Genomic DNA, 24,468 nt, shown 5'->3' on the forward strand with positions numbered 1-24,468 from the left:
AATCTCCAACACCCAAAGTCCCCTTGTGTGATTCACTCTAGAAATTAGGGGGCAGGGCCTATTTCCGCCCGAGAGGCCGGCAGCATAGAGCTGAGCAGGCCACTATGCATACCCCGATCTGTCAGTGCAGAGATTGGCGCATGCGCACTGGTCCCACACTGCTGGCCTCTGATTGCTAGTCAGCCTCGCTAATGAAATGCAAATGTTAATTTCCATATTGGGGCTGATTACACTGGAAATCTTAGTCTTGGAGAGCCGTGACGCCCAGCGGGAAGCCCATAAAACGGCCCGCGAGCAGCGCAGCGGGCCGGGAGAATCGCTCCCATGGTGTCTTCTCCTTGTCTATTTTGCAGTTCTGTTAAAATCCTCTTTCCTCTCTAACACAAGTATCATCTTGGAGAGGTATCCTGTTCTCCTGCCCCTATTTGGTTTGGACAAATAGTCAAACATTGATATGTTTATCGGCTTTGGTTCATCGAGCATTCACATAGGTCCCTCTGCTCTTGCACCCACTCCCCTGCCCCCCTTTAATTTATATTGTCTGTCTCTCTGTTTTCAGCAAAGAGCTAGGGCAGAATTGTTGTTGTATCAGTGCTGCTAACATAGACCAGAGGGCAAGTGTGGCCTGTGATACTGCTGCCAGTCAGCTGCAACCTCAAACCTCTCTCTGCCTCCAGCTAGGCATGTTTCAATGTGGACTTGTAGAGACGGTGCTTAGATTGTTCCAGTGCAAAACCAGCTCACGCTGCATGACTTCCAATACAGCTGCCATCAAACAGGGGGTGTCAGATACTGGACTGCTCCATCATTTGCTTGCAAATTGACTTTCTTTGCCTTCATTTTTACCTGTCATTTTTAAACACTTATCTCACCACCCTTGACAATGGGTTCAGATGCCTTGTTAGCCTTTCTAAAGCTTTGTTAAAGTTTTTTGCCACCTCGTTGTCTTTTTAATTTCATTTATTTGAATTTGTTTTAATTGTTGTTTAATTTCTTTGTTGCCTTTTTAATTTCATTTGAATGCAATTTCTTGCTTCCACCCCTCGTGCAACTCTGATATTCACCCTACTAAATCTTTAAATAATCATACAAAAGTCCTGGTCCAAAAAAAACTTAGTTATCAACACAATGCAGTTTGGCAAGCTGAGCATCAGTTCTTCAGCATTTAGAGCTGGTTTATATCAATAGACAATAATTGAGCCATTGTTGGGACAGATTAAAGAGAGCTTTACTTCACTTTTTTGCTGTGCTGTGTCTGACTAGGGGGATGGTTGAAGCCGGCATTGCTGGACACAGGCAGCAAAACATGCAAGGGTGACCGGGCATTATATTCCAATGAGCTGCATCACTGAGTTTTCCTGTCCTAGTTCATGTGAATCACTGATCACCGAAACATGTTTTAAATATGCTTTTGTTCTTTGAATAGTTGTGGCTGACAGCTATGTATCAAGGTCTGAAAGCCGGTACCTTTTTCTGGCCTGGATCTGAAGTGAAAATAAATGGAACATATCCAGACAAATATGTGAAATTTGACAAGTAAGTACATTATACAGTATATGCAAATAAGGTGGACAATCATGAAGTAGTTCTCTTGGAAAATTATGAAATGAGGATGGTTGTGTAATGATACCAGGAATGAATATTCAGAACTCAGAAATCTACCTTCTATGCAAAGGCAATGGAGAGAGGTTTAGGCCCGGATTTTCACTGAGTCAGTCTGACTCAGGAGCCCCTTATAAATAGCAGATGGGACTCAGTTCCAGGATTCCCATTCCATTCTAGTTTCCAGCAGTTTTTGCTGGTACGGGAAGCCTGCCCACATGCAACATTCTTGTCCTTGCTAGCTCCATTATGGGAACCAAGGAACATAGGAACTAGGAGCAGAAGTAGGCAAATTCAGTCCTTCAAGCCTGCTCCACCATTCAATCAGACCATGGCTGATCTCTCGCTGGTCTCAAATTGACCTCCCCACCTGTTCCCTATATCCCTTTCTTAAATTAGAAATATATCTGTCTCCTTCTTGAAACCAATCAACGATTTAGACTCCACAATGCTATGGGGCAGTGAGCTGCACAAATTCACCACCCTCTATGAGAAGTAGTTCTTCCTCATCTCAGTTTTAAATCTACTGCCTCTCAACCTATATCTGTAATCTCTTGTTCAAGATTGCCCCATAAGTGGAAATATTTGGTTTACATTTACTTTATCAATCCCTTTTAAAATTTGATATATCTCAATCAGATCCCCTCTCATCTTTCTAAATGTCAGCGAGTATAAGCCCAAAATGTTTAATTTCTCCTCATACATCAACCCTCTCATCCCCAGAATCAATCTGGTGAACCTCCTCTGAACTGCCTCCAATGTGGCATCCTTTCTCAAATAAGGAGGCCAAAACTGGACATAATACTCCAGATGTGGTCTCACCCCAATACCCTATACAATTGCAACGACACTTCTCTACTTTTATGCTCCAATCCCTTTGAAATAAATGCCTACATCCCATTTGCCTTTATTATTACATGCTGCATCTGCATACCGACTTTCTGTGATTCATGAACATAGACACCCAGATCCCTCCACCCGGATGCATTTTGAATCCACTTTCCATTTAGGTAATAATTTGCCTTTCTATTTTTTCTGCCAAAATGGGCAACCTCACACTTATCAACATTAAACTCCATCTGCCACATTTTGGCTCATTCTCCTAGCTTATCTATATCTATCTGTAAAATCTTTATATCCTCTTCACTGCCTGCATTCCCACCTATTTAAGTATCATCCGCAAATTTTGCTATGTTACACTCTGTCCCTGTTTGCAGATCATTTATATAGATTGTAAACAGGTCCAAGGACTGACCCTGCGGCACCCCAATAGTTACAATTCACCAGCCAGAGAAGGACCCATTTATCTCGACCCTCTGCTTTCTGTCAGTCAGCCAATCCTCAATCCAATCTAGTACTCTACCCCCAATCCCCTGCAATCTCACCTTCTGGATCAGCCTTTCATGCGACACCTTGTCAAATGCCTTCTGGAACTCTAGATATACCACATCCACAGGCTCCCCACTATCCACCTTGCTAGTTATGTCCACAAAGAACTCAAGCAAGTTTGTCAAGCATGACTTGCCCTTCATAGAACCATGCTGACAATGACGAATTGAGCTTTGTCTTTCCAAATGCTCATTCATCTCCTCCTTAATGATTGATTCCAGCAACTTTCCCACCTCAGAGATCAAGATAACTGGCCTATAGTTTCCTACTTTTTGCCTCTCTGCCTTTTTGAATAAGGGCATCACATTAGCGTATTTCCAATCCGCCAGGACCTTACCAGAACTGAAGGAACTTTGAAATATCACAACCATTGCATCCACTATCTGGGGTAGGTGGGGAAAGGTAGTTTGACCAAAGGGCCATATCTAAATTTCACACTGCTAAGAATTTTTCAAGATCTCTAATAAACCTTAAACTTCTATTTAAATATATATGGATACTAATCGGTGGATCAATTCTGTGGCTAATTTCTCTACAGTTTTAGCTTAGGTAGATTGGCCATGCTAAATTGTCCCTAGTGTCTCAAGGTGTGTTGGTTAGGGAGATTAGCGGGATAAATGTGTGGGGTTATGGGAATAGGGCAGGGGGTTGGCCTGAGTGCAATGGTCTGTCGGAGAGCCGGTGCAGACTCGATGGGCCAAATGGCCTCCTTCTGCACCATAGGGGTTCTATGATTCTATGAAAATGAAATGCTCTTTAAAAATGATAACATTTTTGAAACTTAAACAGTTTTTAATGCAATTGACTTCCTGATTTTCTTCAATATGTTTTACTTATTTAGGGCAAATTAATTTTGAGGTTTGTTGAGTTAAAAATAGCACTGAATGTTGTTGGACTAGAAGAGAGTTGAGGAGGACATCTTTTTCACCCGGGGATAGTAGGAACTCACTGTTTGAACAGAATGGTAGAGACAGAAACCTTCATCATATTTAAAATATACTTGGATATCCACAGTAGGTGATATAACTTATAGACCAACATCTGGAACGTGGATTATGCTGTACAGCTCTTTTGTTCCCTACAATGGGCTAAATGGCCTCTCCCTGTGCCAGAGATTTTCTATATTTCCACACTTGTAATCAGAAAACTCCAAAGTCAAGAAAACATTGTGATCTCCGGTCAACATTGTGTCAGGAATTGATACAGTGAGCATGTATCTGTGAGTAGAGCTTTATGGTCCCTTGCCGGCAGGATTGAGGGAACAGGGGAGGCCTGAAAAATTCCCTGGGTGGCATTCCCGCTGCCCTCATTTTGAGTTCATGGGTAAGGATGACACCTGGCAAGTCACTCTTCTCGGGCCTTGGGTAGGAAGAGGATTGGGGCACCTCCCTCGAGGACCCTCTTTTCATATCAGCCATTGATCCCCCTCCCCCCACTAGATTTGCCCCCCTCAAATACTTCCTCTCCCCTGCCCACCCGTCCTCTGCAACAAATCCCAAAAGGGTTTGTTCTGGCGCAAATCACGTAATGGCCCCTCCAGCCATAAAGCGAGTTGCACCTGGGCCAGAGAACCACCCCCTCTATTCATAAAACCCAATTACTACATTTACATTAATTCAACAAAATAACTCCTTATAAGAACAAACATTTATTTCAAGTTTCCAATTGCTTATAATAACAATCATTGGCATTCACAATCCCATCTCAAAGAATCCATAATCACGTGTAACTGTCAGTCAAACTGTAAAGTGGCAGGTAAACATAGAAACATAGAAAATAGGTGTAGGAGTAGGCCATTCAGCCCTTCGAGTCTGCACCACCATTCAATATGATCATGGCTGATCATGCACTTTCAGTATCCCCATTGTGATATCCTATTGTGATAATAGATGGTTCTGAAATCAGACCTGTAGCACTAATCCAGTAATGGAAATCATTAGGCTTATGTCAACAAACAAAGTGGAATAGCAAGCAATCATTTCTTTAACACTCCAGACATTTCTTCCAAGGATTTAAAGGGCTGGACTTTTACAAGTCACTTTGACAGGTTCTTCCAATAGTTTTGACAGGTCTGTTGATAGTTCCAATGAGCTTGACATTAATGGGGTTCATGCATTTGTTACACATATTTATGTCTACTTTTAACAATTCCAAAGGCACCTGATCTATCCCAAAGGCCGCCTTATCTCTGATTTTTTTGAGATGGTTAGAAGACTTCTAGTGGCTCTGGTAAACTGAGTGTCCAAAGCAAATTCCGGTCAATTCAACAATAAGCCACAAAATGATATTTCAGTGAAAATTGTGCAGTGATATGTCAGTAACAGACACATGAAATTATTTTGCCTGTTATTTTAACAAAGATTTGATTACTTTAAGCAACTTGAAGCCTTGATTGAAATAATGGACCTTGGAATTTACTTTAAAAATTAACTAATATCATAGTTATCTAATTGTTTTTGATCAAAATAGATAGAATGATTGTAACTTAATCTTGACAAAATAACAGGACATGCGAACAACAAAATAGTTTCATGATGCAATAATCAATGTGTTTTGATTTGAATTACATTGCCAAACCAGGATTGCAAATATAAAGATGTTTGTCTATCACTTTTTTCATACAGCCTGAAAGAAACTAGTTGACAATAGTACTCATTGCATCAAAACATTCTTCTTTCGCCTCTTTACCATCTCTCACTTTAGCTTGCAACTATTCATATATTTCAGGTCTATTCCATTTGAAGAAAGAGTATTCACTGTCCTGAAATGGCTCAGCTTACCTGATTCAGAGAGGTAATCATTTTTGGTTATTGGTCACTCTTCTAATTGCTCATTAGTAATCAGGTTATTTGCATATTTTTTTAAAATGTGTCTGTCCATCTCATGTCTGTCAGTTATGAACAGTTTCATATCTCCCATTCTTTCTAGGTTTCTCTCACACATGTCTGTCTTTTCACAGTTCTTTCTGTACTCCTTTGATATTTTTCCTCACTTTTTCTCTATGTTTCTCCCCTTCACTCTTTATGTCTCTCCTTTTCTCCTATGGAGATGCTAAGCCAAATGTGGGGCACAAAATGTCGGATGGTTACAGAAATTAATTGGTTTCTAGATAACACAGATGTAAATAAAGGGGTTAGGACCTGAAGTTCGATTTTGGAAAAGGGTGGGAAGCCTGGAACCTTAGACCAGGCTCTTCATAGTTGTGCTCTTTGCACCATTTCCTGGATTCTATGCTCTATTGCTTGGCATCGATACCCATATTCACCAATCAATAAGTTTCATTGTTTGCCTTCCAAAAGTGCTCCTCAGCTTCTGTGCCTTGCTGTTGGTCTTTGTGTCCTGCCTCACGGTCTCCACATCCTTTCCTAACCTTGTACCTGCCACTGTGACTATCAGTTCAGCTTTTCCTCCCAGCCTTGCTACATTCCAGCCTTTCTGCTGCCACCTGAACCCAGACACTAGCTTTTCCAATCCTCTTGGTCTAAGGTCCCAGGCTTCCCACCCTTTTCCAAAATCGAACTTCAGGTCCTAACCCCTTATTTACGTCTGTGTTACCCACGAACCAATTAATTTCTGTAGCCATTTGACATTTTGTGCCCCACATTTGGCTTAGCATCTCCATAGGAGAAAAGGAGAGACATAAAGAGTGAAGGGGAAAAACATAGAGAAAAAGTGAGGAAAAATATCAAAGGAGTACAGAAAGAACTATGAAAAGACAGACATATGTGAGAGAAACCTAGGAAGAATGGGAGATGTGAAGAAGAGAAAGAAGACGGAGAGAGGAAGGAGTAACAGAAATAATCTGAGATAAAAAAAGATACAGATGACAATAATAGGGAACCATTACACAGAGAATGAGAAAGGCCACACACCAACAGAGATAGAGAGGCAGGAAGAATTAGAAAACAGGAGACAAGCTTCAGCACAGTTGTGGGAATAAATAAACACAATTTTTGTTCTTGTGCTCAATGCCACCAGTAATCAATTAGTTTTACCAACGTGGCCATTTAAATTCACAAGGTATGTTTTCTAAAATTCATTCTGTCGCTATACTAAATGTTTGATTTTGTCTAATCAGGCCAAACTTTTACACCTTGTATTTTGAAGAACCAGACAGTGCTGGACATTCATCTGGACCTGTTAGTGGTGGAGTAAGTTAAAGATTTTTATCTTTATTTAACTCTTTGAAATAGTAATAATCAACTATCTTGGAAAATGTTTATAAAAACTTATTTTTCCGAGATGAAGCTTGTACACACATTACTGTTTTAAAACCTTCAATTTCCCTCAATTATTATCTTTCATTTAACATTACCCGTTAATGTTGTTTAATTATGCCTTTGATATTTGCTATTTTAAAATCAGATATTTTGATTTCATCCTTACTGGGTCTAAGTCTCAGATAACCCTAATAGATTGTGTTCTTTCTGCTAACACTTCACCTACATTGCTGTTGTTTTTCCATATGCTACTTCTCATCAAATATTATATTTATGATTTTGTCCTATGCATCTTGTCTGCCTCATATTAATCTCATCCTCTAACTCATGCTAGCTGAAGGTGATCTATTTTAATTCACTCTTTCTCCTGAGATATCAATTCACCTTCTTTGATTGCTAAGCTCTGTTTTTTCTCTCTTCCATCATCCCCTAATTATTCTATTTTTCTATGTTGTATACCTGTATAAACAGATTCCCATTTCCTGGGGTGCCATATGTCTCTGTAATCCCTCTAACGTTGTTCATTGCTTCTAAAAGACATCTTATTTCAATTATTTTGGAATTCAGTTATATTACCTAATATCAATTTTGACTTCTTCCTTAGGCAGCTCAGTTTCTTTATACTTTGTAACTTTTCTACTTTATGTAAATCTCAGCCTATATCTGCCCACCTTGTGGTGATATTGCTTTACTGACTTCTAAACAGTTGGAGGAAGAACCCTCAACATATGTAGTACTCCTGTCAATCTGCACAATTAGTATTAGTGCTGTCAAATGTTTTTGCATCACACTTTCTAAACAATAGGATAAATTTCCAGTTTTGTATCAGTAGTGAGAGCATCTGAAAATAGAGATCTTTAATTTTTAGGGCAGTCATATTTTAAAAGTACAAATTTAGAAGAGCATGTAATTTTCTATACTGTTCTGAATTTCTAAGGGTATTACGTCCTCACTAACATTCGAAATTATACAACTGTGGACTGCCCATGAGCAAATCTCTAGATATGTGTTTTAGTAAACACATGCTTCCTTCAGCCCAAGAATGAAGCAAGTGAACAGCTTTCTCCATATACTGTACCACTTGTTTCTGGATAACTCTGATGTAGGATGGTGTTCTACAATTTGATGAGTTGAATTTAAAGCAAAAACTGTTGCTTGAATAATTAAGTGTGCATCTCTTGATATCTCTTCTTATTTTGCAGGTGATTGAAGCATTACAGTCAGTTGATAAGATTATAGGAATGTTGATGGATGGCCTCAAACAAAAAAACTTGCACAATTGTGTTAACCTCATCATCGTAGCTGATCATGGTATAACCTTTTAATGTTGCTTGTCATCAAAGCAAAAGATACACTCAGAGCATGGGGTTTTAATGAAAACACAAGTTTGAAAATTAATTAATATACTGGTGATACCCTAAATTGTCTACATTTCATGCAGGACAGCTTACACTTCTGAGAAGCACATGACTACTGCAAATAGCATGAGCCAATCCATGCTTCTTTTACTGTACTTTCAAGGACAGCACAGCAAAACAAATACAATAAAGCTCACACTTGGCACTGCCAGAGTGCTGGTGGTAATGTCTGATGGGCACTGCCCAGCCATGTCCCCAACCATCCTAGGGCCTCCGAGCCTCCAGGTTTGGCCATCCTGCCTATTCTTCATTTGTGAAGACCAGTAGTGATACGCACCGGGTTCCCACAGCACCCAAGGGTCGGAGAGTCCCGGGAGCAAGGAGAATCCGGCTTGAAATTGACTAAGCGTATTTAAAGGCAATCTGTGCCCAAGCGAGTGGGGTCAGAAAATATCCCCCATTATCTCATTAATGTATTTATCAGGTAATTAAACATGATCTATGCATAGACCTGTAGTTGTTTCAGTGTTAATTATACAAAGGATACACCAATATTAACAAGAATGGTGTCAAAGAAAATATTAAAATTAAAGAAGATTCAGTTTTTTACTTTCTATGCTCGATGCAAATGCCATTGAACTTGAAGTGACTAATGCGTTTTCAAAATTATATTTCATTGCCTTACCATCGTTTATCTGGATTTCTTTGTCTTCCAGGAATGGATAAAACTTACTGTGATCAAATTGAATACATGACTCGATATTTTGAAACAGTGGATAATATATATGTGTATAGTGGCCCAGCTGCTCGCATTCGAGCTAAAAATGTTCCAAAGGACTATTTGACATGCAAGTGCCTTTAATGTATAATATAAAATGATCTGTTAAAAATTATAGCTTGATGTACAATGTAAATGGTGATGCCAATTCCTCCAGATTGTGATGAATGGAGCGTTTAAAATTACAATTTCAAATACAAAGGGAAAGTTAACACCAAGTAGTCAATTTCATTATCTATATTAATTCACAAATTAATTAACATTTCTTCTTATACATTAACTACAGTATTTGTTCTATTAAGAATATTTTTAAGTATTTGGCCCCAAATTTCTATAGGGATTCTTCGAGTCTTGCCCCACATCTTTGATAAGGGGCCAAATTCTTCCAAAAAATGACTAAGTGTCATCGCTGGTGGGAAAAGTGGTGCAAATTCCACCAGGTGGATCCCTGCAATGCAAATCGCAATTCACCCACACTTAGTCATTTTATTGGAGCTTGAGGAGATTCCCACCAGCAAAGAGATGTGCAGGACCGAAAGATGCTGGCACAGCTGGCTCCTCAGAGATTGGGGTGCCCTGATCACAAAATTAGATTGAAGGTCCCTCTACCCACTCCCCACAACTCACAATCTCTCCACAGACATAGCAACCCCCAGGAGACATGAGGAACACTCCCAACTCTTGACCCTGGAGGAGTAACAGCCCCCCCCTCCCCCACCCTGCATTGCTAACTGTCTGGGTCACTCCCCCACCCCCCCTACAGAACATAGGCAAGAGCATGACCCAACCACCACCCATCCATCTTTGCTGAAATATAGGCCCTCCCCAAACACAGGCATTGGGCTCCCCAAGTGAGCAGTACCTCGCTATGGAGTCATCCAAAGCCGCAACCAATTCAGGGACCCCCCTCAGACCCTGCACCCTGTAAGCACCGCTTCTGGCCCCGCCCCTTTCAGTCATTCCCTTCGGGCCCTACTCCTCTACAGGTACCCCCCTCAGGCTACGTCCCTTGCCAGTGCCCACCTGGTACCCTGACAGTGCCAATTTGTCAGGGTGCCAGGGCAGTGCTACGTCACAGCCCAGCCATGTCCCTGACCGCCTGGGGCATCAATGGCTGCCAAGCCTCCTGGCATGTCCATCATGCCTGGTCTCCATTTGGTGAGACCAGTGGTGATTTGTGCTGGGTTCTTGTTGCGCCGGCGGGTCACTGAAACCTGGGAGCCAGGTGACTCCGGCTTGAAACCCTACATTTTAAAATCAGGATTTAAATATGATCATCTGGTTCACACCCTCAGTGGGCATGATCTAGTATGGGGTGGGCGGGGAGAATCCCAAAAGGGGATTTCCCAGGCACAAATCGCGTTTGGCCCCTCACGCGATATTCTCTGACCATAAAGTGATTCGGTGCCGGAGAATTGCCCTCAGGAAATCAGTAGAAACTTTACAAAAAGAGTGAAAGTTGCTGAAAATGGCCTTTTCTCTGGTGGTTCTGGGGGTCTCCTGTTATTTTATGGTGCAAGTGAAGAACATCTGCAAAATCCCAGACTGATATTTATTCTCTTTTTGTCACATTTTCTTCTCAACAATATTTTTGGGAGTTCTTGACTACATTCATTTGTTCCCACATCATTGTGTCATGTATCGCCTAGTAACCATACGGAAGGGTTACCTTTTCCAGGTTTCTTAAATATCCCTTTTACATAGTCATTATGATAGGTGTAGGGACAGTCCTAGATGATGGTTTTCAAGGTTTAAGGTTTTAAGTTTATTTATTAGTGTCACAAGTCGGCTTACATTAACACTGCAGTGAAGTTACTGTGAAAATCCCCTAGTCGCCACACTCCGGCGCCTGTTCGGGTACACTGAGGGAGAATTTAACATGGCCAATGCACCTAACCAACACGTCTTTTGGACTCTGGGAGGAAACCAGAGCACCCGGAGGAAACCCATGCAGATATGGGGAGAACGTGCAGATTCCACACAGGCTGTAACCCAAACCAGGAATCAAACCTGAGTCCGTGGCACTGTGAGGCAGCAGTGCTAACCACTGTGCCACTCCTCTTACATGAAGTATCTAGCCTCTAATTGATGTCTTTTCACAGCAGTGAAACTGACATTAAAAGAGCTGGAACTGGGAAATCAATGTGTCATTGACCATTCACCTTTCCATGGCATCAGCCGCTACTGCTGAAACCTGCTGCTAGTAGCCAAATAAACTGTAATATATAAAATAATTACTATTTGTCTGTTTGGCTATTAACAGCTTAAACAAGCTCCTCCAAAGTTTTTCTTTGGACAGCCAATACTTTGGTGGACCAATCAAACCAGGGAGCCTCTAGTGATAAGGTGAACTGATCCTGGAGGGAGCAATGTTAAAGAGACCACAATTAACCTCATTGCTCCTGGGTTATGAAAAAGCAGAATCCATCAGGGTTCCTGATCCTGATCACTTTTTCAGTAGCATTGAGGATGAGATCAGATGAACAAGGGGCGGCACGGTGCACAGTGGTTAGTACTGATGCCTCACAGCGCCAGGGACCCAGGTTCAATTCTGGCCTCGGATCACTGTCTGTGTGGAGTTTGCACATTCTCCCCATGTCTGCGTGGGTTTCCTCCGGGTGCTCCGGTTTCTTCCCACAGTCCAAAGATGTGCGGATTAGGTTGATTGGCCATGGTAAAATTGATCGCAATGTATGGGGGATTAGCAGGGTAAATAAGTGGGGTCATGGGAATAGGGCCTGGGTGGGATTGTGGTCGATGCAGACTTGATAGGCTAAATGGTCTCCTTCTGCACTGTGGGGATTTTATGGAATTCTACGAAAGGATTCGGCCACTTAATCGGGGACGGTTCTCTCACTGACAGAGACTAGCACGGGCCTTTCCTATGATTAAGTAGTCCTGGCCTGGGCTGCCATGTTTCTGCTATGACAGATTCCATTAAATCCAGTTCAACAGTTGGAGGGAAAAGGAGCAGAAGAAAGGAATATAGAATAGCTCTGATTTCACTATCAGAATTTTAGGGAATGACGACAGTTCTTTGTTTCTTTTTCAGTTGATTCAGAAGGAGTGGTTAAAAACCTTTCCGTAAGTAATAGAAAATAATTTCTATTTGCTGGAAAAATTTTGATTTTATTTTATTATTTTCACATCTATTGGTATACAGTGAAAAGTATTGTTTCTTGCGTGCTGTATGGACAAAGCATACCGTTCATAGAGAAGGAAAGGAGAGGGTGCAGAATTTAGTGTTACAACATTTGGTGGCTTCCAAATGTATTGCACTTTAATGCAGTCCTTCACTGTAATGTTCCTTTGATATTCCAGAATTAGGGATTTTTTTCACTGGAATTGAGAATGTTGAAAGGATTAAAAGTGATTAAATCTTTTGAGAAGATGCAAAATATTGGCCTCAATATTAGCTTCTTCACAATGGGCAGGAAAGTGTTTGGGTGTGAATTAAAATTCGTTAAATGGCAAAACAACCATTGCCTTTTTTGTGACTATGGATATTACTTGCGACTGACCCATTCTCGAGAGGCTGTGCACTTCATAAAGAAATTTAAATCTGGCTTCCTCAGTGCAAGTGGGAGTCTAATTTAAACGTTAGCATTGCAGGACTGATTTCCCAAGGCTTGGGGAACTCGGTAGTAAAATAAAGGTGGGGGCTGTCAGCTCCAGAAGGTAAGTGCTTTTTGCAACACTCCTTTTGGGCCAGAAGGAGGAAGATTGTTATGCCTGAACCCTCAAAAGAAATTCTTAGCCTAAAACCTCAACACTACAACCTTTACTCATCACCACCACCACCACCACCAGCCCCCATGCTTATTCTTTCCCTTTCCACAATTGGTGACCTCAATCTAGCTTTTATCTGCAACCCCCATCCTGCTGATTGTCACTCTGTTTCTCTCTGACCACAAAGCTTTTAATTGTAGTTCCCATTTTCCCACTTGCCACTTTCTGCTTTGTTCCCTCCAACCCGTCCCCACCGTTCCAGAGACCACCTCCAAGCATCCTCAGCCGTGACTTCCTGCCAATAGTTTTCCCACTTTGTAGCCGACCAGCCTGTCATTTCCGCCCTGATGCCATGTTTCCCTGCACCCTCCCACCTCAACATAATTTCCAACTCATTGGCAAAGGGAAATTATTGTCAGAAGCACAAAGTTTGAAGAAATGTTTTCATGTAATTTTGTTAGAACATTGAGGGTGGAATTTTCCCAACCCGCCTGCCCGCCATCGGAATCGTAGCAGGCGGGGGCGGACCAGGCAAAGGTCCATTGATCCCGGGCGGGAATTTTCAGCCTTGAGGCGAGCGCGGCCAGAAAATCCCACCTGAGTGGTTTTAACAAATGATTATGCAAGCTGAGATGATAAAATCACTTAGCAGAGAATTAGACATGAATTTTCAAGAGCAGAATATAAAAGGAAATGGGATAGGTTTCTGGCAGTGAGATTAATCGTAAATTCCTCTAATTAAGGAGATAGCACCAACATAAGCTTAATAGGACGAATGACCTATTTCTGTGCTGTAATTTTTATGGCATCAAGTACAGGAGTACCAGGGCTATTTTGAAAATGTCAAAAAACATTCCTTTCTTAACCACTATGTGAAAGATTAGATCATCAAATATTTTTGCTAATGGTACAAAATTTCCTCACTTTTTAAAAAAAGTTTTATTGGTAGGAAATGTTTTGCAGCCATTTTATAAATTTATCAATTTAAACACTTTTGGGGAACATCTCTTATCAAATTTGGACATTTGATATTACAATATGGCTGGGGTAAGACTCAACTGATTACATTGGGCTGGATATTTTGCAGGAGAGGGTATCAAGAGTCAGAAAAGCAGACTCCTCAAACTTCACTCCATTAAACAGGCCCCCTGTCCCACATATTTTCATTCTGGGGAAGGTGAGGAAGGGATGGAATCAGGTCATCTGCCTTTGGAGGCAGGCCTAAGGCAGCAATGGAGGTTGGAGGATGGCAAGGCTGGTGGGCTACAATGCCTACCTCGTTTACTGGGACATCAGCCCAATTGTAATGATGAACGTCGGGGCCTCATGCCCTCAAACCTCACAACATCACCCTCACACCCAACCCACATGACCCTCATTCCCCTCTTAACACTAAGGTTGGTGGCATAGTGGACTGTGAAGGAAGTTATCTCCAATTGCAATGGGATCTTGATCAATTGGGCCAGTGGGCTGACGAATGGCAGATGGAGTTTCATTTAGACAAATGCGAGGTGATGCATTTTGGTAGATTGAACCAGGGCAGGACTTACTCAGTTAATGGTAAAACGTTGGGGAGAGTTACAGAACAAAGAGATCTAGGGGTACATGTTCATAGTTCTTTGAAAATGGAGTCACAGGTGGACAGAGTGGTGAAGAAGGCATTCGGCATGCTTGGTTTCATCGGTCAGAACATTGAATACAGGAGTTGGGACGTCTTGTTGAAGTTGTACAAGACATTTGGTAAGGCCACACTTGGAATACTGTGTGCAATTCTGATCACCCTATTATAGAAAGGATATTATTAAACTAGAAAGACTGCAGAAAAGATTTACTAGGATGCTACCGGGACTTGATGGATTGAGTTATAAGGAGAGGCTGGATAGACTGAGACTTTTTTCTCTGGAGCGTAGGAGGCTGAGGGATGATTTTATAGAGGTCTATAAAATAATGAGGGGCACAGATCAGCTAGATAGTCAATATATTTTCCCAAAGGTCGGGGAGTCTAAAACTAGAGAGCATAGGTTTAAGGTGAGAGGGGAGAGTTACAAAAGTGTCCAGAGGGGCAATTTTTTCACACAGAGGGTGGTGAGTGTCTGGAACAAGCTGCAAGAGGTAGTAGTAGAGGCGGGTACAACTTTGTCTTTTAAAAACCATTTAGATAGTTACATGGGTACGATGGGTATAGAGGGATATGGGCCAAATGAGGGCAATTGGGATTAGTTTAGGAGTTTAAAAAAAAAGGGTGGCATGGACAAGTTGGGCCGAAGGGCCTGTTTCCATGCTGTAAACCTCTATGACTCTATGAACCCTCAGATCCCATCCATGCCCCCTCATAGCCCTCAGGCAGTGAAAACTCTTCCAAAAACCATATGTTGGCTGGAATTCTCCAGCCATTCATGACTTACTGCCATTGTCAGCATGAACAGAGAATTTGGTGCTCAGCCAAATCTCTGTTCACTGCAGTGGGATTGGAGAGTCCCAGCTGCAGGTGAGGTTGAAGAATCTGACCAATTATTACAAGGTAATAGAGATGTTGATCAATCAAATCATCCCTTCCCCTCTGCAAATGTATAAACATTGCTTGCTGAGATCGGAATGGATTAGGCGTACTTGAAGATCAGCTAGGCATTCATAATGATGCTATCTGTTCAGCCTGATTTTGTTGATACAATTGTCAGATGACCTCATATGAATGCCTGGCTAAATTCCAAGAATGGCTAATCCACTTAGATTTCATCAAGTTCTTTTTAAAGTTATTTATTAGTGTCACACAGTAGGCTTACATTAACATTGCAATTTGAAGAGGGGAGGGAAAGCTTTGTTTGACATCTCAATTACCTTGTAATGACCTGATGTTTTGAAGAGATTTTCACAGCCTGTGTGCTTATTTATACATGATCAAGAAGTTTGAAGTGGCTAAAAGCTTTTGGGATTGATACTATGAGTGACTGTGGGTGACAGGTTTATGAGAAATGTAGTTCAATAGAATGTCAAATGGCTCTTTTTTGGCTAATGACTCAGGACTAGGTTACCCCCATGGTTATAATTTTTCTGAGAGGTGATGAAACACTCTTACTGACAGAAGGGGCCCAGCTCCACCAAAATTCTGGGTAGATTTGGATCCTGGAATCAAGTCCCACTCATCATGACTCGGTGAAAATCTGGACCTTTTCCGGCATTGCAAAGAAAAATTGTTTACATTTGCTATTGCAACAGGAAAAAATATCCTGGCAATGTATTAGATATCTTCACTTGGAATGCAGAATGCTAAAAATTAAAGATATGAAAAGACACAATATCAGCAACTTGCTACATAATTATAACCCGGGACTACATGTATCAGAGTAATTCTAAAAGTTGAAAGCTCTCTGAGACAATTTTTCTTTCATAGCTGCATATAAAACAGGTTTTGTTTTTACGAGTTAAACATTTTAAAAGAAAATTAATACTTGTTGTCTTTCTTATATTTTGTATTTTTTTCTATTTTAGTGCAGATTTCCTAACCAACATTTCATACCTTATATGTCCTATAATTTGCCGAAGCGCTTCCACTTTGCCAACAACATTAGAATAGACAAAGAGGTCCATCTGTACTTGGACAAACAGTGGCTGGCTGGACGGTAGGTTAATCCATTGTTTAAAAAGCATGTTTCTGACTTCTAATGTCGTCCCTTTGTTGCTTTTACATATCACTCTGAACTACCTGCAAATCTCCACCTCTATCTGATCTCCGCTGTTCAGTCAGATAGGCCGGAACTCTCTGACTTCACCTGCAGCTGAGGTTCTCCAGTCCCGCTGCAGTGAATGGACATTTGGCTGAGCGCCAATTTCTCCATTCTCACTGGCAGCAGTAGCAGGGCGTGCGAGACCAGAGAATTCTGGCCATAATATGCAAAGTTGTTTTCCAATTTCTCCTGCTGTTTCCTCAATCTATTCATATGGATTCTGTCTTAATGATTAATTAATCTTTACACTTCAGTGCTGTGATAAAATACTTCAGTAACACTGCCCCTACCTTTTGATGGACTAATTTTCTTTGTTCTAATTTCTTTCATCACTTAAACACAGACATTGACTGGAACAACCACAGGAACAAGTCCTTGTCTTTAACAAGCTCCTGCTAAACAATCCAACATTAGTGCTCAATCAAATGATGCAACACAATTCAACTTGTATATTTCTGTAATGATGAACTTTCACAGACTTTATTAGTGAACACAGAAGGTATTTATTAATAAGAATTGTACAGCAGCCTCATGGCTGTACTTTGCTCCCAAAATGTTGTTGCTATGGAGCCCCTTTCACCATGGAGTGATTCCACACTCTGAGTCCTGATTGGTCACCTAGACCAGGTGATGTGGACAATCACCACAAATTCTTTGCTATTAAGTTCACATTTCACTACAGAACTCGGGTATCCCACTTAACCATTCCAGCTTAGCGACAGCAAAAAATGGCCTGAATTCTCTGGCTGTTTGCTAGTGGCGGATTCTCTGGTTCTGTTAGCAGTGCACCCCTGCTGTGGGTTTCCCGGCAGCGTGGGGTGGCTACAATGGGAAACTCCATTAACCGCGGTGGGACTAGATAATCCAATCACGAATGATGGCACGCTGCCCCTCGCTGCCGAGCAACCTACTGATAGGAGGTCGGAGAATTTCGGCCCAAAGCTCGCTCCAAACACCGAGACCAATTCTAGCTTTTGATCTCCACATTCCATGCCTGCTAACATTAATTTATAATACATTAAACAACATAGTGCAGACTTTAGGCAAACATGGAACTGATAAGACACATTCATGTTTGTCAATTTCTCTTGATGATTCTGTTACCATGTCTATAAATCCACCAAAGCACACAGTGACCAAGGAATGCCCCAAAACCTTAAGACTAGGATGAGTGACTTTCCCACTTTTTCAGTGTTGAGGGCTTTGATGTCAGCCTTTTAATTGATCACAACTTTACCCTTTGGGTAACCAGACAAATAACATAGTTTTCTTAAACAGGTGTTTTAATGCAAGGTGTTGTGGGAAAAATCCACTAGTAGTCAGACTTCGAGATTCAGAAAATACGATTTATTAAATGGAGCTCCATAGAGACAAGGTACTTGGTCTGTAGCAAACCTTCTCTCCATTGTATATCGGGAGCGGTTCAAATTTATACCCTTTACACAATGGGTTAGACCGGTGATTCGAAGATTATCATATTTACAAGTATTTAGCATTTCATGAATGGGTACATTTCCCCATATTTACAAGAATACAAACAGGTATAGACATTTAGCATTTTATGAATGGGTCTATCAATGGCTAGTTTCGTCTTGTGCGGGTGCTAATCGGTTCCCTCGCATTCATATTTCCCGCCTTCCTTTAACATTAATCTAAGCTCTTTGTTTTGGGGTTTCCTTATCTTAAAAGATGTCTTGACCCTTGGCTTTGGCTTCCTGAGGTGTTTGTTTGCTATGAGTCACTGTCTGTGATTTGGAAATGGCTTGTCTGTTAGGTTTTTCTGAACAGCAGGAGCCTGTGTCTGCTCTTTTGGCTTTCCCAGTTAACCCTTTATGTGCCAGGCAGCCATTTTAGAGTGTGCTTTCTTGTTTTGCCATTTTAGAGTGTGCCCCCCTTGTATTTTCCCCCTTACAGTCCCTCCTTTTGGTCGGATTATAGCTTGGACAATCCTCAGACCAACAATCATACATTCACATATACAGGTCTTCGTTCTTCTCTCCTTCTTTGCTTCTTTTGATGTCTTTATTTCTTCCAGTATCTTCATTTCTTCTGACGTCTTCGGGGATCTTCATTAGGGGTTCTTCTTCGATGTACACACTGGCTCCTGGCACAATTCTTGTCAACATTATTTTAAAACAGGCTTTAAGGCATCCCACAGTCAGACAACAGACAAGTATAATGACAATGAGTATAATCAACCCATGTAACAGGTACGATTCCCAGGATTCTCCCACCAGCCATGCCAGCCAACTACTTCCTCTTTTGGGTCCCTGTCTAAAGTTATCAAGTTGCGTCCTGATGTCATTGATGACTTGTGTAATATTGTAAGACTCATCTGTGACATGGGTTATGCATTTGTCGCCTATGATGGCACATACTCCCCCTTGTTGTGCTAACTGGTAGTCCACTGCGTATCGTGTCTGTTGCGCATACAATCTTAACTCAGCCATTTCTTGGTTGATAGCCTCCAATGCTCTTGAAGTGCTGTTTCCCAGGATTGTTAGCCCACAAACAATATGGTTTCTATTCTTAGCTCCAATTACCCCAGCTGACCCTCCTAGAGATAAAGTTCCGAGGAACCCATACCCCAGTGAGGATCCCAATGTATTCGGGGTTTCCCAGTTAGCGCAGAATTCCCTGCTAAAAGCCCGGGTCACTATTCTCCTCCTAATGTACCCCTTCTGAGGGCATGGAACAGTCAGTGGCCCGATTGTTAGTTTGCTCATACTGCCAATTGTTCAGTTTATTTGGCTTCCCGTTTGATCCCACCACCTGGTAAGTATCAAAGGGGTATGTCCATTTGGCTGAGCTTACGTGAGTTCCATTACATTGCCCGCAAATAAGCTGTCTTCCCGCGGTTATATTTAAACATTTTCGTTCGTCACAAATACAAATAATCTGTCCCTTGTTGATCCGACAATGTTGACGGACACACTGTGTCTGTACACAAGAATCATTCTTAGGGACTAAGGCATAGGCACATCCCCATCCCTGCCCCGTGAAACAAAGCGGATAGCTTGCAGTGTCTAGGCAAGCTTTTCCTCCCTCCTTTTGGGACCCCTCGCATGTAGGATTTGTGGGGTTTACAAGTCCCACACATCTCCCCTGTAAACCTCTTTTATATTTGCCAATTTGTCCCTTACAGGGTGTCTCTGATGTATCTACAGTATATAAGTCATGAGGGGTCCACCCAGGGGTGGCTACAAATAGGGCTTCTACAGATTGTGTTAATGGGTAACATACAGTTCGATTCCCATGTAAATGTATGTGGGCTTTGTAAAACAAGTTGTCTTCTAGCCCAGTCAGATTTACGGTTACCACAACACAAAATAATACAATTACATACGCGATTACATACATATTCGCAACAGTTATAAAACTTAACACTACAATTCAATTTTTTACAGTTATTTCATTTATTAACCCGCGCACGCCGGCTCTTGCTTGCAGTCTTTGCCTGTGTCGAGGAAAGCAGTTCTGTTAGTTCATCAATTTAGCTACTTATCTCCTTTGTATAATTTCGGCTGTGTCCAGTGCTTCCAGACACCTTTCCCTCTTATGTCTATACAGGCACAGGTGTCCCCACTAATTATAATTTCATGTGGCCCATTCCACTTTGGTGCAAACCCTGGTTTGTTGGGTAGTGTTTTCACTAGGACGCGACTTCCCACTGTTGGGACGTCAGGGAGCATTTCCAGCTCTCTCTGTGCGTCTTTTATCTCCTGATTATCTCTTACCAATTTGCGCATCCCTTTTAGCTAGGTGCTCAGGTCCAGAACGTATCTTTTGATTTTATCTTTTAGTGGACCGACATCGGTCCCACCTGTTATGATGCTTTCTGGTAATTGCATCGCCCGTCCTGTCATTAGTTCATAAGGGGTTAATCCGGTTGTCCGGTTTGTGGTAGCTCTTAATTTCTTTAGAATAGTGGGCAATACCTCTGTCCACCTTCTCCCTGATGTTCATATGTCTTTAGCTAGTGCATTATACATTTTAACTATATATCCCCCTTCCATAGAAAGCTTAGTGTGAATTAAATAACACTTTGTACTGGCCTTTTTTGGCTGCAGTTGGACATCCATTCATTTGTATGTAATCTTATCAAAAGACATCGCTTTCCCCATTAAAATCACATGCCATACAGTTCCGATCTTTATATGATGTACTCTTACATTATCTCTAATTTGATCATTTGTTTGCGTGCAAGCGCTACACCACAGTACTTCACAAAATAATTATGTCTTTATCAATACACAATATAGTATATGAATATATCATACAAAGTTGGTTAAGGCTTTTCAGGATTTGATGTTATTCTTGTGTCTATATGGCAGTGCTATACTGTATAATAAAAATAATCAAGCGGCAGTTGTATCATACCACTTTACACATCGTAACCGTGATATCCAAACCCTTTTAATTCAAGCCGTTTCTATTTTTAAACTGAGCTCCAGATCGAAACCCCCGCACTCTAGGAAAAGTAACAGGCGCCGAATCAAAATCAAAGCAGGTACAATACATACCAGTTATTTGATTAGGAACATTTTGGTTTCTTAACTGGCTAGATTTTAAGCTTTGCAGTGCTTTTATATTTGGCAAACCTTGAACCTTGATGGCTCATGAAATTCCGACGGCAGTACATAATTTTAACTAGTTCAGAATACTAAACTATCTGACGTTCGCAAATCGCGATATTCTGCGATTAATACTGTATTTCACTGACTTGATATACTTTAAACTAATTCATAGACCTCAGTCTTTTGTTCCTGCTTTTCTACCTTTCCACAAAATAACTTATTTTCTTCTCTTAACTCCTCAACTAACTCTTATAATTTCTACTTCAAGACAAAGGAAAGAGCACATGCTTCCTTCCAAGGTTTAAATCCTTTCTTAACATTAAAACAAACAACAACAAAGCATCCACGCAACCACTTTGTTTAAACACACACACACACATGGAAGCTTCCAAAAGTCATTCCACAGTACATCCTTTTTCATTCAAACTTATCATTTCAGACTGGGATGAGTGTAAAACATTCAAAGAGAATACAGAACATTGATTAAGACAATCGCTTTTATTCTTCTTTCTTCCAAACTGTAATTGACTCAAAACAGAAGTAAATTCAAGAAATCCTATCACTTTAATCTTTAACAGTTTTAACACTCTCCCAGCCCCCTGAGGCTAAACCAAGGTGCAATACACTGCACCCACTGCCTGTAGCAAACATTCCACAGGAACAAAGAGCTCCCTGCTCTCAATCTAATTACAACAACAACCACCTACATTCGACAAGCTACCAGATCTCACAAACACACTGAAATACAAAAGCTAAGATCTCTCCTATCCATCTGCAGGTATGCCACTAGCCCATTCTACCAATTCATCGTAATCTTGGGACATAATCACTCCCATTTTTAGGATGACCTGGTGAGAACTAGAGAGTCCATCCTTAAAAGCCTGGATGAACGCTCGATCTCCTCGCCCTGGATTCCCATGTCCTGAGCACTCTTGGTATATTCGGAACAATCGTTCCCCATACTCAGAGGCTCCTTCTCCTTTTAGCTGCTTTGTGGTGGTAATTCTGCTCCAGTTAGTGGGAGCATTCCCTAAGACCCTCTGAATTTCTTCTTTAAACTGTAAGAAGGGTGCCTGTTGGGCATCTATTTCTGCTGTTAGGGGGATTACATGTGTCCACCGTCCCCCACTATAATCCTGTGCTATAGGGGCAACGGGTCCCCCTGCTACCTGCCTCCACTTATCCGCTGGACAGGCTGCCCTTACCAGCCGGTGTATGTCTCTTAGGTGTAATTGATGTCCTCCCCAGATTGTGTCTAATTCTTCCCAGAATGTAGTGTTCGCGCTTCTGGTTTGTAATTTGCCCAGGGAAGCCATTATCTGCTGTTTTTCCCCTGGGGTAAAGGGTTTATAATTTGCCTTGGGTCGCGCTGCTGTCCCCCCTCTAGTTATGGGCGCTAAGTTGTGTTCCAGCTGTTCCCACTCTCCTGAGGGTGCCATTGGCCCTTGCTGGGTAGACTCATAAGAAGGTAGAGGATCAGTTTCTCCTCCCCCTTGCCTTTCTAAAACCTGATTTCGTTTTTCCAATTCCCTCACTTGGGATTCTAGTTCTCTAATTCTTTCTTTGTCCTCCCTCCATTTCCTTGTAGAGGCAATTGTTTGTTCAATTAGACCTGCTAACTGATGTGTTAATATTATTCCTATTTTCTTCGTTCTGTTTCTTTTTACTTTATCTATCCACTTTCTCTGTTGCTCTAAGGTTTGAGAAGTATCCCAGCCATCCTTTTGCATTCTCTTTATTAACTCCTTCCTGTCTGTCATGTAGATTTCAATCAGGGAACCTGCAGATCCCCTTTTAACTTCACTATCTGCCATTTCGCAGATTTCACTAACCCCGGCCACGATTATTCTTTAGTAAAGTGTGCTAACTACCGTAGGGACTTCACTACCCCCGGCCACTATTACTACTCTTAGCAAAGTGTGTTAACTACCGTAGGGACTTCACTACCCCCGGCCACTATTGCTATTCTCACACCGTGTTTTACTGCCGTTACAGGGTTTTAAGTTATACTCACGGCTTCCACGATTACCACTTCGGCAATGTGCTTCTCCACCGGATTTCGGTTTAGGTCAGAGTTGATCAAACTCCTGTTCCGCCCCGCTTTTCACCACATTGACAGTACAGTTTCCAACTTTTCAAACTTTCATGCAATCAGCTGGCACCTCTGCGTCTGTTCGCCACGTGGAGATGCCGGCGTTGGACTGGGGTAAACAGAGTAAGAAGTTTCACAACACCAGGTTAAAGTCCAACAGGTTTATTTGGTAGCAAAAGCCACACAAGCTTTCGAGGCTCTGAGCCCCTTCTTCAGGTGAGTGGGAATTCTGTTCACAAACAGAACTTATAAAGACACAGACTCAATTTACATGAATAATGGTTGGAATGCGAATACTTACAACTAATCCAGTCTTTAAGAAACAAAACAATGGGAGTGGAGAGAGCATCAAGACAGGCTAAAAAGATGTGTATTGTCTCCAGACAAGACAGCCAGTGAAACTCTGCAGGTCCACGCAACTGTGGGAGTTACAAATAGTGTGACATAAACCCAATATCCCGGTTGAGGCCGTCCTTGTGTGTGCGGAACTTGGCTATCAGCCAAGTTCCGCACACACAAGGACGGCCTCAACCGGGATATTGGGTTTATGTCACACTATTTGTAACTCCCACAGTTGCGTGGACCTGCAGAGTTTCACTGGCTGTCTTGTCTGGAGACAATACACATCTTTTTAGCCTGTCTTGATGCTCTCTCCACTCCCATTGTTTTGTTTCTTAAAGACTGGATTAGTTGTAAGTATTCGCATTCCAACCATTATTCATGTAAATTGAGTCTGTGTCTTTATAAGTTCTGTTTGTGAACAGAATTCCCACTCACCTGAAGAAGGGGCTCAGAGCCTCGAAAGCTTGTGTGGCTTTTGCTACCAAATAAACCTGTTGGACTTTAACCTGGTGTTGTTAAACTTCTTACTCTGTTCGCCACTACAGAGGGTGATGTTAAACCGACTTCTGCCCTTTTGTGCTTCACAATCCTTTAGTGCCCTTGGTGTCTCTCACTCACTTCAATTCCTGACCTTCACGTGGCAGATTTCTGCTCTT

At 41.6% G+C, this 24,468-nt stretch overlaps 1 protein-coding gene across 1 annotated transcript in view; it reads left to right on the top strand.

The window, feature by feature from the left end:
• Positions 1–24,468, top strand: part of LOC144494129 (ectonucleotide pyrophosphatase/phosphodiesterase family member 3) — a 125,343-nt gene that overhangs the window by 40,580 nt on the left and 60,295 nt on the right. The window contains exons 9-15 of the mRNA XM_078213724.1: positions 1,427–1,536; positions 5,719–5,784; positions 7,070–7,142; positions 8,414–8,522; positions 9,286–9,417; positions 12,400–12,431; positions 16,566–16,696. Of these exons, the coding sequence (XP_078069850.1) occupies positions 1,427–1,536; positions 5,719–5,784; positions 7,070–7,142; positions 8,414–8,522; positions 9,286–9,417; positions 12,400–12,431; positions 16,566–16,696 (653 nt within the window). The remainder of the gene's footprint in view (positions 1–1,426; positions 1,537–5,718; positions 5,785–7,069; positions 7,143–8,413; positions 8,523–9,285; positions 9,418–12,399; positions 12,432–16,565; positions 16,697–24,468) is intronic.

Source organism: Mustelus asterias, chromosome 5 (assembly GCF_964213995.1).
Source record: "Mustelus asterias chromosome 5, sMusAst1.hap1.1, whole genome shotgun sequence".
Lineage (NCBI taxonomy): Eukaryota > Metazoa > Chordata > Chondrichthyes > Carcharhiniformes > Triakidae > Mustelus > Mustelus asterias.